The following is a 15,918-nucleotide window of genomic DNA, read 5'->3' as shown; positions in this document are numbered from 1 at the left end:
AAGAAAAATTGGGACTTCTGTGTTCGAACTCAAGTTCAACCATTTCCCTAGGGCTTAAAAAAAAAAAAGCTCAGGAAAAAAATAGTTTTCGACGTTATTGTTGTAGAAATCTTGGGTTTCCTATCATACAGCTTGTGAGCTCTTTTCCCATTAATGTTCAATAACAATTGCCCAACCTCGCTGACCTTTTTAAGTAATAATCCAATGGGTGGTTGCGGGTCTCCAAGCAAGTGCTTACAAAAGTGTCAGGTAGCACTGAAAAACCGTTTCCCTCTCACAAGTGAAAAAAACAGAAGCAGGCACCATCTCACCAGGATCCTAGTTTAACAAGCTTTCGGCATTTCTAGCCCTTTGCGCTCTAGAGCCCCAGGCAGCAAGCACAGCAGAGAGGTGAGAATGGAACGGGCCTGTCTCCAGAGGATTCACGCCTTTCTGGACTCCGCGGGCGCTCGCACACAGGTGGCACGCCCACACAGAGCACAGGGCGGCTCAGACTTTTGGGGTGCAGGAGCGGCAAACCCCACCAGCCTCCTGCGCAGGACAACACACGCACCTGGGGGCCCCCCCAGGCGCAGTACGAAGACTTCCGGGCCTAGCCCTTCCCGTTCCTGATTGGTCCGGTGACGACAGGGGCGTGCGTCCGAGAGCGGAAGGGGGCGTGTCCGCCTAGGAGGAGGCGAGATGGCGGCGTCTTTGGGTCGTCCGTGTGTTCGCTCGCTACCTGGAGTCACGCCCTGGCGGAGCAGGTACGGCCTGGCGGGAGGCTGCTGGGGCGGGGGCCAGCCCGGACCGAGCCAGGCTCTGGGGAGAGGAGGAACCATTTATCGTCGCGGGCTCGCCGCGAATAGGTCTGACAGGAATGACACAGAGCCTCCTTTACCTCGGCTCAAGAGCTGGCGCTACAGCCACCGCGTGGACTGTGAAATGAGTTCGGGTGTGGCCTAAAGGCTCTCCTGGTCCTTTCCAGCTAGGTGGAAGTGCTGTCTGCCGGGGAAGCAAAGCTGAACGCCCTTTCTCAGGTGTTCGCGTCCCCGGCAGGGTCGTGTGCTCTGCAAGAGCACAGCGCTGCCGAAAGATTTTCACTTGTGGTTCTAAAGCTTGGAGGCGAAAGGATTAGATTAGGTTATCTGAAAAGTCTGTTGTGGAATTGTGGTCCTTATCCTGTTGACCCCAAACGTCTTTGTTCCTTGAGTTGCTAGGCTGCTACAGGTGGAAGAGACCTGAGGGATCTTGTAAATGCCATTTTTTTTTTGTCTGTTTGACACAGAGTTGCGTTATGTAACACAGGCTGGCCTCGAAATCACAGCAATCTTCCTGTCTCAGCCTCCCAAATGCTTCCCAAATGCCGGGATTATACAAGCATGAGCAGACTGTTTATTTTTTGCGGGGGGGCGGGGGAGTGGGTTCTTAACCTAGGGAGGAAAGAAGAAAGATAGTTCTTTACTTGGCTGAGCCCAGATGTGCATACGTGTGATTGCCGTTGTCCATAGGGCCCTCAAGCTCAAGAATGTCTTAGAACTGCATGGCTGTATAGGTTGTGAGCCACCTGACATGGATGCTGGGAACCGAACTCTGGTCCTCTTTACTGCGGAGCTGTCTCTACAGCCCCACATTGTTCAGTTTGTGTTTGCTTGTTTTTGTTTTTTAATGTGTGTGTATGGACGTTCGCCAGCATGTGTGCCTGTGTACCCATGTTTCTGCCGGGTGAAGAGGTCATTTAATCCACTGGAACGGTAATTATAGGTCATTGTGAGCTGTCATCGGGTGCTGGGAATTGACTGCAGGTCCTCTGGAAAAGCAGCTAGTGCTGTTTATCACTGAGCCATCTCTGCAGCCCTTGCTAAATTTAAGTGATGGTGAAAAGTATGTACCTCACTCACCATTAAAAATGGAAAGGAAAAAAGCCATATATTTTTTTTGTTTTTTTTTTCTTTTGGTTTTTCGAGACAGGGTTTCTCTGTGGCTTTGGAGGCTGTCCTGGAACTCACTTGGTAGTCCAGGCTGGTCTTGAACTCATAGAGATCCGCCTGCCTCTGCCTCCCGAGTGCTGGGATTAAAGGCGTGCGCCACCAACGCCCGGCTGAAAAAAGCCATATTTTAGTGCCAGGTTTAGATAGGCAAGACTGAAATCTGGTGCAAGAGTGGAAAGTGATGAGGATATGTCTATAATAATAGTTATCAATCCCAGCACTCGGGAGGCAGAGGCAGGCGGATCTCTGTGAGTTCGAGGCTGGGCTGGACTGACAGCCTCCAAAACAATACAGAGAAACCCTGTCTCGTAAAACCAAAAAAATAATAATAATAGTTATCATTTGTTATATATTAAGATAGGAACTATATACACAAAAGATAACATTTTTCTAAGTTTTAAGTAAAGTACTATCTAGTTGTAAGAAGTAGATGAAAGCTCCATGTTGGAAGGAAGTTTCCCTTTTTTAAAAAATTAATTTTTATGTGTTGAGGTATTTTGCCTGCAAGTATATCTGTGTACCATGTGCATGCATGGTGACCACAGAAGCGACTGGAGTTACCCAGGATGGTGAGCTATCATGTGGGTGCTGGTAATCAAACCCAGGTCCTCTGGAAGAACAGCCAGTGCTCCTAAAGCTAGGCCATTTCTCCAGCTCCAAAGTTTTTCAGTAAGTGCATGATGTTTGATTAACAGGAGAGCAACATCTTGGGTTAGAATTTAGTGTCATACATGTTTTCTAAACATATTTGATGAGAGTGGGTAGGGAGGTGATTCATCAGGTAAGCTGACCCAACTTTGGTCCTTAGAAGTCTGGTGGAAAGCTGAATTAAGTAGTAGTACTCATCTGTAATCCCAGCTCACCTATATTGAGATGGAGGTGGAAACAGGAGAACTCTAGGAGCTCAGGGACTAATGCAACAGGACTGTGACTCAACAGAGGTGCAGTCAAGAGCCAGTTCCCAAAAGCTGTCCTCTGAGTTCCACATATGTTCATGGTGTGAACTTGTCCTCTGTCTCTCTCACACATGAGGCTGGTGCTGGTTTGGTGGCTAACACTCATAATCCAAACACTTGTGAAGTGGAGGCAGGGGGTTCTGAAATTCAAGGCTGTCCTTAGCTATATTGGGAATTATGGGCTAGCCTGGGTATTTTGAGGATATGTCTCAAACATTACTACCCCAATATGCTAAAAGGTTGGTTTGGCTGGAATATATTAGTAGAGACAGAGATTAGGAGTTACTCACCAATCTTCTGTCAGTTTCAGATTCGGAAGGAGCTATAGGTTGGGGCTTTGACAGCTGTAGTTTTTACAAGCATTCCAGGTTGTAAGTTCAGACGAGTCTAGACAGTTTAATGTACAAGGGGAATGTTTTACTAAACATTCTAAGACCAGGAAGAATGTGGGATAAAGCTTTCGAGATCCAGTTCAGCTTTAGAGCTCTCTCCTGGCTTTTGAAAGTAGGCGAGAGAAGTGAGGACTACAGTTAAAATGTTAGCACCGTGGTGGTGATATTAAAAACAGGTTATGGGGATGGAGGAGTTGCTCAGTGGCAAAGAACTCTTGCTCTTCCAGAAGATCAGGGTTACATTCATAGAGCACACATGGTCACTCACAGCCATCTGTAACTCCAATTCCAGGGCATCAGAAAGCTCTTCTGGCCTCCATGGGCACTGCATATACATGGTGCACAGCCATGCACACGGCAAAATGCCTTCTCTAAGCAAAGTGTGTTGTTCACCTGGGTTGTCCTTAAACTTTTGTGGAAATAAAATTAAAGTAAAACCTTTTTTGTTTTTTCTTTTTTGAGACAGGGTTTCTCTGTGAAATAGTCCTGGCTGTCCTGGGACTCACTCTGTAGACCTGGCTGGCCTCATTCGCAGAGAGCCACCTGCCTTTGCCTCCCAAATGCTGGTACTAAAGGCAAGCGACATTACTGCCCAGCTAACGAAACTTTTTAAAGTTTTTTGTTTTGTTGTTGTTAATGATGTGGCACCCCCGCCACAAGCAAGTCCAAGGTATCAGGAAAAAAGACAAGACATCCGTCCAGCTGTTTGTACTAAAAGAATGCATATGTTGCCTTTATTGCCAGGAGAGAGAGAGAGAGAGAGAGAGAGAGAGAGAGAGAGAGAGAGAGAGAGAGAGAGAGAGAGAGAGACTGTGTGTGTGTGTGTGTGTGTGTGTGTCTTTTGCAAGAGGTCTCTCTCTTGTAGGAGGGAGCAGCTTCATATACAGGTTTACAGCACAGTGGAAAAACCCCAGGTGGAAGAGAGTGTGTTTTCCTCCTGCTAGATGTTGATGTCAGAGGGTCAAGGCCAGGGCAGGAAGCCAGGATGAGAAAACAGGATGGACTTGTGGACTGACCAGTGACTCACAGAGACCCCAATGGGGGCTGGGGCCCAACAAATGGGGCTGGAGAGATGGCTCAGCCCTTAAGAGCACTTATTACTCTCACAGAGGATCTGGACTGGGTTCCCAGCACCTACCTGCTAACTCCTTCTCTACCTGATGTCCCCTTCTCTCCTTTGTGGGCACTTTACACATGTGGTACGAATACATACAGGCAAAAAACAATATAAAAACATACAACTGGAAACAGACCCCCCCCCCCAGGGCGGACATAGGTAACTGGAAGATGATATAGTTAGCAATAATTGAGTATCACTATTTGTAATAATTGAATTTTTAAAAGATGTCTTGGGCTACAGAGTTACCTCAGTGGTTAAGAACACTGCTTGTGCCAGGTGGTGAAGTGCATACATTTAATCCCAGCACTTGAGAGGCAGAGGCAAGTGGGTCTTTGAGTTCAAGGCAAGCCTGGTCTACAGAGCAAGTTCCAAGATGGTCAGGGCTATACAGAGAAGCTCTGTTTGGAAACCCACCCTCCAAAAACAACCCCCCCCCAAAAAAGACACTGGCTGTTCTTGCAGAGGACCCAGGTTCAATTCCCAGACACACATCAGAGCAGCTCACCATCTCTAATTCCAGTTCCAAGGGATCCATTGCCCACTTTTAAACTATTCAGGAACTATCCATGCAGGTGGTACATGCACATACATGCAGGCAAAACACTCATATGCATAAATAAATCTTAAAGGATGCTTTTTACCTTTTGTACTAGTAACCATATGTAAGTAGGAGGCAGGCCCTGGACTAAGGGTTTTACATAGTTGGCTTAGTGCTAATGAGATGGGATCTGATTTTACAGGTGAGGGAATTGATTGTACAGGATTTGTCCAAAGCCAAGTGCTTAGTCTCATTTTGATTTTAATTTTGTGAAAGAATCTCATTGTATTCCCCAAGCTGGTCCTCCAGCCTCAGCCTTCCAACTTCTGGGATTACATATGTGTGTGTCACCATGCCTGGCTTTAATAGTCTGCTTGATTCATACCCTTGATTCTCTCTGTAGAAGAGACACCTGATTGAGTTTATCTGTTCTTCTCTCTGGGCCTTAGTCTTTTCTTTTCTTTTTCTTTTTCCTTTTTTTTTTTTGTCCTTTTTTTCTTTTCAAAACATTTAATGTTTATGGTGTTTTTGCCTGCTGTGCACCACATGCCTGGTACCCATGGAGTCCAGAAGAGGGCCTTGAATCCCTTGACACTGCAGTGAGACAGGCAGTTTTGAACTACCACATGGATACTGGGAATCAAACTCGGGTCCTTTCTTTGGACCATCTATATTCAGCCCTTTAGCAAGGTACAAAAAACTCTACCTTCAAAACACTTCCTAGCCTGCCCATTTCTCATTGTCTGTCACTATCCAAGCCACCCCGTCTAGAACCTGAATGCCTTCAGTACCACTCTTTATTGTTTGACTTTTGGTCCTCTATTTCCTATTTGCCATAGACACAATGGTCTTTTCAAAACATGAACAAGACCAGTCCCTCTGTCTTGCTCCCATCTCAGGCCTGTTTCCCTCTCCTCCTTACTCAGTCTTCTTGCTACTCTGTATGTGCCGTCTCTGTCTTTGGCATTTTCCGTCTGTTCTGCCCACCATGTGGATCACACTCTGTCTTAGGGTTTCTCTTGCTGTGATGAAACACCTCCACCAAAGCCAACTTCCTTATAGATCCCAGGAGTTCCAGCCCAGGGATGGCCCCACCCATAATGAACTGGACCCTCCCCAATCAATCACTAATTAAGAAAATACCCTACAGCTTGGCTGCAGTCTGATCCTTTTTGTTGTGTTTTTAGAGAGGGTTTCTCTTTGTAGCCTTGGCTGTCCTAAAACTAGCTTTGTAGACCAGGCTGGCCTTGAACTCAGAGATCCACCTGCCTGTCTCTGCCTCCCAAATGTTGGAACTAAAGGCATATGCCACCACCACCTGACTAGAAGTTCAATTTCAGTTGTGGACTCCTGTAAAATCAAAAATAAGTTAAATACTTTTATTACTTCAAGAGGGAAGAACCAGGGCACAGTCACAATCTAAATAAAGCAAAACCAAATTCCAACAGCATAAATAACTCAATGTCCAATGTCTGGGATTCACTCACCATCTTCTGGGCTCCAAGGGGCCTGGATCACTTCTCCAGTGCTAAGCCTCAGTTGCTTTCCATGACCCCTTCATACCTTCAAAACCAGTACTAGCTGGATGACTCTTACACTACCAAGTTCGACTGCCCACAAGAGGTGCAACCTCAGCTGCTTCCAGAACACATCTCTGTGTGCTGATCCTATGGAAAACATATCTAGAAGACTTCGCCTCAACTATGCTTGTCTCTTCTGAACAACCGCTAATTTCACTTTTCTAGAAGCAGTCGTCTCCCAACCAAAAATAAGCCCAGGTCCAGATAGCTTCAGTGCATAATTCTACCAGAAATTTAAAGAAGCGCTAATTCCAACATTCCTCAAAGTGTCCCACACAATAGAAGTAGGAAATTTGTTGCCAAACTCTTTACAAGGCTTCAATAACATTGATATAATTACCTTGATACCCAAGCCACACAAAGACACAACTAAGAAAGAGAACTACAGACCAATCTCCCTCATGAACATTGATGCAAAAATACTCAAGAAAATATTAGCAAATTGAATCCAAGAACACATCAGAAAAATCATCCACCACGATCAAGTAGGCTTCATCCCAGGAATGCAGAGATGGTTCAACATATGGAAGTCTATCAATGTAATTCACCATATAAACAAATTGCAAAAGAAAAACCACATGATTATCTCACTTGATGTGGAAAAAGCCTTTGACAAAATTCAACACCCCTTCATGATAAAGGTCCTGGAGAGATCAGGGATAACAGGAACATAATAAAAGCAATATACAGTAACCCAACAGCTAACATCAAACTAAATGGAGAGAAACTCAATGCAGTTCCTCTAAAATCAGGAACAAGATAAGGCTGTCCTCTCCATATCTCTTCAATATTGTACTTGACGTTCTAGCTAGAGCAGTAAGACAAGAAAAGGAGATCAAGGGGATACAAGTTGGACAGGAAGAAATCAAACTTTCACTATTTGCAGATGATATGATAGTTTACATAAGTGACCCGAAAAACTCTATAAAGGAACTCCTACAGCTGATAAACACCTTCAGCAAAGTGACAGGATACAAGGTTAACTCAAAAAAAAAACAAAACAGTAGCCCTATTATATACAGACAATAAATGGGCTGAGAAAGAAATCAGAGAAACATCACCCTTTACAATAGCCCAAACAAGTGAAAGACCTGTATAGCAAGAACTTTAAGTCTTTAAAGAAAGAAGTTGAAGAAGATACCAGAAAATGGAAAGATCTCCCATGCTCTTAGATTGATAGGATTAACATAGTAAGAATGGCAATCTTGCCAAAAGCAATATACAGATTCAACGCAATCCCCACCAAAATACTGGCACAATTTTTTACAGACCTTGAAAGAACAATACTCAACTTTATATGGAAAAACAAAAGACGCAGAATAGCCAAATCAGCCCTGCACAATAAAGCAACTTCCAGAGGCATCACCATCTCTGACTTCAAGCTGTATTATAGAGCTATAGTCCTGAAAATAGCTTGTTATTGGCACAAAATTAGACAGACCAATGGAATGGAATTGAAAACCCTGATACTAACCCACACACCTACAAACACTTGATTTTTGACAAAGAAGCTAAAACTATACAATGGAAAAAAGAAAGCATTTTCAACAAATGGTGCTGGCATAACTGCATATTGGCATGTAGAAGACTGCAGATAGATCTACATCTATCACCTTGCACAAAACTTAAATCCAAACAGATCAAAGACCTCAACATAAATCCAGCCGCACTGAAACTCTTAGAAGAGAAAGTGGAAGGTACCCTTGAACAAATTGGTACAGGAGGCTGCTTCCTGAACATAACACCAGTAGCACAGACACTGAGATTGACAATTAATAAATGGGACCTCCTGAAACTGAGAAGCTTTTGTAAGGCAAAGGACACAGTCAACAAGACAAAAAGGCAGCCCACAGAATGGGAAAAGATATTCACTAACCCCACATCTGACAGAGCTGAAACCTGATACTATCTATAAGATGTTTATAGGACTTCATGACTAAATATTCGTAAGGTAAATAATAGGTACAAATTGAGTTATAAATTCATTTGTTTTTTACAAAAAATATAAGTTTAGATGTTTATAATAGTGCAAGTTACCACTTTAATATTAAAAGGTGCTCCAAATAAGAAAGAAACATTTACTGACAAGGATGTAGTTTCTTTATCTAGATTTCAGGTCAGTGTTTCAGAAACTAAAGCTGGGTATGACGGTCCATGCCTTTAATTGCATAACTCAAGAGGCAGAGGTCAGAGGATCTCTGCAAGTTCAAAACTTGCCTAGTCTAAATAGTGACTTTAGGCTAGTCAGGGATACATCTTGAGGCCCTGCCTCAAGAAAAAAAAAAAGGTTTATATATACATCATATAAGTACTTGGTGCCAGAGGAGGCTAAAAAGACATTTCAGAAACTAGTGTGTTACCTAAATTGAAGTTCAGAGAATTGGAAGATTGATCTTTGATGAAGGAAATATAGTTGCTAGCTAGAAGTCAGTGCTCTGCTTATCAGTGTAATCACCTATCACCACTGGGACATGTTTGGTTTCCCCCGGGAAGTGGCGTTTCTAGATCATGCCACTCAGAAAGAAGAGGTAAATGTTTCTTGGTCCTTTACATCTGCCTACTCTGTCACTGCATCTTTTCTGGCAAAGTAGCAACGAAAGACAGTTAAAACATTGTACACCAGAGCTACCATGTGCACAAACATAAAAGACAGGAAAAGGGAACATTCAAGACCAGCCTGAGCTACATGGTGAGACCTTGTCTCAAAAGAATTCAAAGCCTAGCAGTGGTGACACACACCTTTAATCCTAGCACTTGGGAGGCAGAAGCAGGCAGATCTTTGTGAGTTCAAGGCTACAGAGGTCTACAGAATGAGTTCCAGGACAGCCATGGCTACACAGAGAAACCCTATCTTGAAAAACTAAAACACCACCAATTCAGTGGGGAAAACAGAAGGGGAAGAGGGAGAGAAAGAAAGAAAATATTCTAAACCAGTACAACTAGTGAAACTAGCTCAATGTTGTATGTTGGTGACCACTCTTCCTCTTTCCTCAGTAAAAATACTTAAAGTATTGAATTTTCAGCCCCTGAAAGGCAGGTAGATTCAAGGAGTAGGACTCAGTATATGCAAATCTGTATGCAGCTCTTCTTTCGTGTGCAGAAACACCTGCAGAAAACTGAGGGTTTGAGACCTTGTTTCCCTGATTGTTGTGATGCCATGATTAATAATAATAATTAAAAAACCCGGGGGCTGGAGAGATGGCTCAGAGGTTAAGAGCACTGACTGCTCTTCCAGAGGTCCTGAGTTCAATTCCCAGCAACCACATGGTGGCTTACAACCGTCTACAATTCAATCTGGTGCCCTCTCCTGGCAGAGCACTGTATATGTAATAAATAAATCTTTAAAAAATGAAAAAAAAACCTACAAAGGAAAAAAATATTAAGTTGGTTTAATAAAAACATAAAAAAATAATTTAAAAACCCTTTTGTTGTATAGTGGTTTCAAACTTAGGAAAGTTACTAAAAAATAGTTACTAGAAATCCAAGACTATTACTCAAGATTCTGCAAACCCCATGTTTCTATTCTGTTTTCCTGTATGGATCCTAGTGTCTTCATTTCGAATGAATCTTTGTGTCTGCAGGATAGAGCCTGGCAGACCCTATAATGTAACTGTTTCAGCTTTTCCTTTGAGGACATTTCTTTAATTATGGTGCAGTGGTTAAAGTCAGGAAGCTCAAATTGATACAATATTGTAGGATTTCCAAATTGTATTAATGTTGCCAAACTGGGATTAGAGACCCACACCTGTGATCCCAGCACTCAGGATGGATGTAGGAGGACAAGAAGTTAGTTCAGGGTTATCCTCAGTTACATAATAAGCACATAATTCATGTAGCACGAATAATAAAGACAGAGACAGAGACAAAAAGTAGTCAGCCACTAGCTATTACCTCCACCTCGGACTGTAATGGGACATCCTATCTCCACGAATCCTCAGACTACCCTGAGACTGCCCTGAGCTATACTGCCCTATATTCCTCTCTAATGCTGGAATTGATGACATCATCCCAAGTGGTGGGGTCAAAGGTTTGAGCTCTGCTTCTCTTTTAGACTGATTCACTCTAATGTAGCCCAGGATGGCTTTGAACTCACAGAGATCCATGTAAGGGCAAAACCTTGGCTGCAGGATGAGTTGCCAATTAGTAGGGCTAGAAGAGATGGCTCAACAGTTAAGAGTATGTACATGCTGCTTTTAGAGATAACCCACGTTCAGTTCCCAGCACTTCACTTGCAGCCATCTGTAACCCCATCTCCAGTTGGATCTAACACCTGCTGGCTTCCCCAGGTACCTGTACTCATGTGCACATACTCATATAGACATAGACACAATTTTATTTTATTTACTTTTGTAATGTGTCTTAGAGATTTTTCATTTATGAGCTTGTAATGGGCAGTGCATACTTTTTATTGAGTCATCTACAATGCCTTTTTTTTTTTTTTTTTTTTTTGGTTTTTCGAGACAGGGTTTCTCTGTGGCTTTGGAGGCTGTCCTGGAACTCGCTTGGTAGTCCAGGCTGGTCTCGAACTCACAGAGATCCGCCTGCCTCTGCCTCCCGAGTGCTGGGATTAAAGGTGTGCGCCACCAATGCCTGGCTCTACAATGCATTTCTACATCAGATGAACAAACAGTGTGCCTATTTGGAGTCACTGTAAGTGTCAAATATCACAACAGTCAACATTTCTTCAAAGAAAAATAAGTAGGTCAAATAAGCCAATTCTGCTACTAAGCAGAATGGAAAATTTTATTTTTAATGATTGGTTTTTCTTGGTTGTAGCCCCCCGCCACTATGAATATACTGCCATGCACCATTTTCTGGGGTCCTTACAGAAGCTGCCTCTTGAACCCTTTACCACAGGTAAGGAGCTATTGAAAGTGTTGCCGGCACACCATCTGTTAACTCAATTGGAAGCTAACTGCAAGTTGGAAAAACAGGGTTGTTAGAACTAAATACCTGTGAAGCACTCCTGTGAGTCTTGTCACCTGACGTGTAGTCAGCACTGGAGCCTCAGTAACTGTTGCATTGTCTGAGTAGTACTCTGTTGTCTGACTGCCATTCATTGTTGGATATTTGTTTCTAGCTTTTTCTGCCACAGACAGTCCTATAGTAATACCTCTGTCATTTTCAGGATAACTCTGGGGGCAGAATTCCTGGGTCAGAGGGTCTCTGAAAGCTGGGTATGGTAGTCATACCTATTGTAATGCCAGCCTTCAGTAGGTTGAGCAGGAAGATAATAGGTTTGAAAGCAGCTTGAGCTATCTATTGAGACTATAAAAAGTTCATGTATTTCACACTTTAGTATTTAGGCCAAATTGCTCTTCAGAGAGTCTCTTCCAGTTGAGACTCATGAGTAGAAAGTACTATGGAGTGGCACCTCCCCTCCCCCAGCACAGTGAAATGAGATCTTGGTGGTCTGGTAAGATAGTGTTGTCTTTATTACCCATATATCTTTTTGTTTATTGTATTGAATGCTAGTTCTAATGACCTAATACTGTTCCAGGAATAAAATGAGGTAGTTGATGAGAACAACAGAAAGCCTGCTACAAACATGTAGTTAATGGGGACACTTGTGGCTCTTAATAATTAGTAACCACATGCTGGAACATGCAGGGAGAGCCTCAGCAAGGGACCTCTAGTCTTCAGGAGCAGCCTCTGTGCTCACGGAGCCACAGTTCAAGGGAGAAATGACCATCTCTGCTTACCGACCTCTTGTGCAAAAGTTTAAGAGCCTGTGCTGCTCTTGCAGAGGACCTGGGTTCAGTTCCCAGTGCCCTTGGGCAGCTCACAGTCTGTATGTCTTGATCAGTTTGATTTTCTCTGCCAGTTAAGGAATTAAAAGGAAGGATTTCAAGCAAATAGATAGCAGCAGAGAAGTCTCACAAGCACCACAAACAGAGCCAACAGCAGCTGCAGAAATGATTCACTGGTGGTGAGACGTGTGCATGCAGCAGACTCACAGAGGAAAAAACCCCAAGGCAGTGGAGCAACTGGGGAAGCCACAGTCCAGTCTCCTCTCAAGGGGGGCAGGGCTTTTTAAGTCCTTTAACTGCTTCAAACCAATAAAATTGACAATAAAGAAGCAGCAATCAGAATGCCTCAGAGGAGGATTGATCTAGGGACCATTAGAACACTAGACAGCAATTTGGTGATAGTGTGTACCTGGGGAGCTTGCCATATGAGTGTGGTAGCATCTATAACATGAAAAGTGACACTTTTAGTAGTACTATAAGTCCTACTGAGAGCATAGTTAGAAAAATAGCTGGGTAGGGTTGGAGAAATGGCTCAGCAGTTAAGAGCACTGACTGCTCTTCCAGAGGACCTGGGTTCAATTCCCACCATGGCAACTAACAACTGCCTGTAACTCCAAGATCTGACACCCTCACACAGACACACATGCAGGCAAAACACCAAAGCACATAAAATAAAAATAAATAAATTATTTTTTAAAATAGTTTGGGCAGTTTTGCCCTTAGGAAGAGAATGGGCAAGAAAGCCACCCAAAGAATCCTTGGCAGACTTGATTTCTCTGCCACCATCATCTACCATACTTATACTGTGGAGCAGGCCATTCATCTCGTTAAAGAGTTCAAGGAGCCTTTCAGCCAATTTAAGTTTAGAAGTCAGCCATTGAGTTTCTTCTACTATAACTTCATGGGAAACATTAAAAGACAAGGCTAATCAGGAAAGTTCCTCGACATCATAATTGACATAAATTTTGGTTAATAAGGTGAGGCAAATTGTGTAGCTGGGACTGTGAACCACATTACTGATATTGCCTTACCAGCAAGCAATGTCTCTGCCTGTGTGCCAGCTGTAATGTCCTGTGGAGGGGACATATGGGTCAAACCTGAGTGAAATCTAGGTTATATTTTTTGAAATCACAACCAGACATCAGCATCTCATTGACATTTTAAAAGAGAAATGTCTTTTTTAAATAGGATCATCCAGCAATGTCCCAGACTCATGGTTTTCATATCTTTAGTTTAGTTTGTTTGTTTTCTAAAATGGGGTTTCTCTGTGTAGCTCTGACTGTCCTGGAATTCAGTCTGTAGGCCAGGCTGACCTCGAGCTGAGGGATTCACCTGTCTCTGCCTCCCGAGTGCAGGGATTAAAAGCTTATACTACCACTGTCTAGCCTGTTTTCATATCTTGACTAATTCCCCAAACCTGTGAGTTTGACACCAGCATATCTGGCAGAGAACATGATTGTTACACACCTGCAGTCTCAGCACTTGGGAGGTAGAGGCAGGAGGAACAGGAGGTTCTTAGCCAGGCATAACTACATGTTGCCTTCTAGGCCAGACTAGATTACAATGAGATCCTGTTTTTTGCCTTTTGTCTTTTATTGTGTTTTGTTTTTTGTTTTCAAGACAGTGTTTCTTTGTGTATCAGCTCTGACTGCCCTGGAACTGATTTGTAGACCAGGCTGGCCTTGAACTCACAGAATTCTTCCTGCCTCTGCCTCCTGAGTGCTGGAATTAAAGACTTGCACATGAGAGTCAGGGACTTTGAAAAATTCAAAGGTTTGTCTGTCTCCACATAGTAACTACTTCCCTAAAAATGTCCTTCCTTCAGGCACCAGGATCAGTAACCAGACGAAGGCAACATTGCTATGGAGCCAGGCCCTAGGTTAGTAGTATAGTTTTAGTACTTTCTCACAGGTTTCTAGTCACCAGACACACTCTTTTCTTTGTAAGAGAGAAGAAAATTAAATTACCAGTCCCATTCTGGAACAGGAGAAGGTAATAGCAGCAGCCTAACAGACACACCTTCCATTCTTTTTGGGTTTAGCCTGATTTCTAACCTTGATGAGTCAGTGTTCCTCAGAACAAATCCTAGACAAGCCCCCAAAGTCATAGAGTCTAGGAGTCTTGATCAAGTTCATTTCTTCTGCCAGTTAAAGAATTAAAAGGCAGGAAAAATCTCAAGCACATGGAGTTGCTTTGGAGGAATCAGACTCTGCAGACAGGATCAGCAGTTGGAGGAGTTCACTGGGGTAAGGACACAAGGGGTGGGTTTTCAAGTCTCTGAAGAGATTTTCTCTTAATTTAGGGTTGCTCAGTTTGAAGAAAGATGATTGGCTGGCCCAGAGCTGTTCTATGTCTTGAGCCAGCCTTGAACTTGTTGAGGTAGTCCATCAGCAGTGGGCCTGCTGAGGGAGACAAAATGACTACAAGCCTACAAAGCCTTTTTTTTTTTTAAGTTTGCCAGGCTTTTCTCTCAAAGTCAGAAGGGTGAGGAAGAAGAAGCTGGCCATCTTGGAAATTTACCACCTTTGTTACCAACCCATGGCCCCTCTCCCTATCTGTCTGCCTACCCTGGAGTCTAACTCCTAGTCACTCACAACCACTTGTAACTCCAGCACCAGGGGATATGACATCTTCTGGACTTGGCTATCAACTGCACTCACATGAACACAAACACACATATAATTACAAGAGAAAAGAAAGAGAAGTGTTGTATCGGGTGTGGTTTCATATGGGTCCAAGGAAAGAAGGAACAGGCACTCTAGGATGAATTTGTAGCCTTTCCAGCTGCAGAGGGGTTGGCCTCTGGTGAACTGACTGACTGTAGCTTTGCAAAGGGCCTCTTTATTGTTTTACAATTCACACTACTAGCAAGTCAATTTCTGTATACCAAAACCTCTTTTCTGAGCTCCACAAAGATGATGCCAATGCAAATTACTGGTTACTGGGACATCAGTTTGCTGAGTCCTCATGTAATCAAGTTTTACATTGGCTTTGAAACTCTCAGATAAGATTTACATACTTCAAACAGAAGGTACCAGACACAAAAGGTAGCAATTGAAAAAGGCAGAGCAAAGCCAGGTCATAACACTCAGGAATCTAACCAGCTGTGGCAGTGATCTCACCTTTGGCAGGAAGAGACAGGGGATCTCTGTGAGTTCGAAGCCAGGGTGTTCTACAGAGTGAGTACCAGGACAGTCAGGACTGTTATATAGAGAAACCTTGTCTCTGAAAACAACACAAGAGTAGCTCAGTGGTGCAGCTCTTGCCAAGCATGTTCAAGATCCTAGGTTCAGTCCCCAGTACCACAGAAAAAAGCAACAAAAGAATTACCTAGTTGTGGTGACCAACACATATAATCCCAGCACAGAGGCAGGAACATCAGGCCAGTCTTAGGTACACGTTGAGATTGAGGCTAGGCTCAGCTCCATAAGACCCTGTCTCAAAACAACCAAAACCAAATAACTAAAACCAGCCACTGAAATGAGGTACCGTGGGGCCACCTCTCTCCAGACAGGGTCACGGATCTGCATATATTTAAGGTATACAGTATGATGGCTTTGGTTTGTTTTTTGAGATAGAGCCTTGCTGTGGAGTGTAGGCTGGCCTTGAACA

General features: G+C 43.4%; 1 protein-coding gene across 3 annotated transcripts in view; it reads left to right on the top strand.

The window, feature by feature from the left end:
• Window positions 1–636: 636 nt before the first annotated feature.
• Window positions 637–15,918, top strand: part of Pisd (phosphatidylserine decarboxylase) — a 40,539-nt gene continuing 25,257 nt past the window's right edge. For 2 of the 3 annotated variants that reach the window (XM_040746859.1, XM_040746858.1), the window contains exons 1-2: window positions 637–746; window positions 11,334–11,413. In XM_040746859.1, coding sequence (XP_040602793.1) covers window positions 682–746; window positions 11,334–11,413 — 145 coding nt within the window. In that variant the 5' untranslated portion in view covers window positions 637–681. The remainder of the gene's footprint in view (window positions 747–11,333; window positions 11,414–15,918) is intronic. The other variant, XM_040746860.1, reaches the window with a different exon arrangement.

Source organism: Mesocricetus auratus, unplaced genomic scaffold (assembly GCF_017639785.1).
Source record: "Mesocricetus auratus isolate SY011 unplaced genomic scaffold, BCM_Maur_2.0 Super-Scaffold_100006, whole genome shotgun sequence".
Lineage (NCBI taxonomy): Eukaryota > Metazoa > Chordata > Mammalia > Rodentia > Cricetidae > Mesocricetus > Mesocricetus auratus.
The sequence above is the reverse complement of the archived record's forward strand: the minus strand, read 5'-3'. Positions and strand labels throughout refer to the sequence as shown.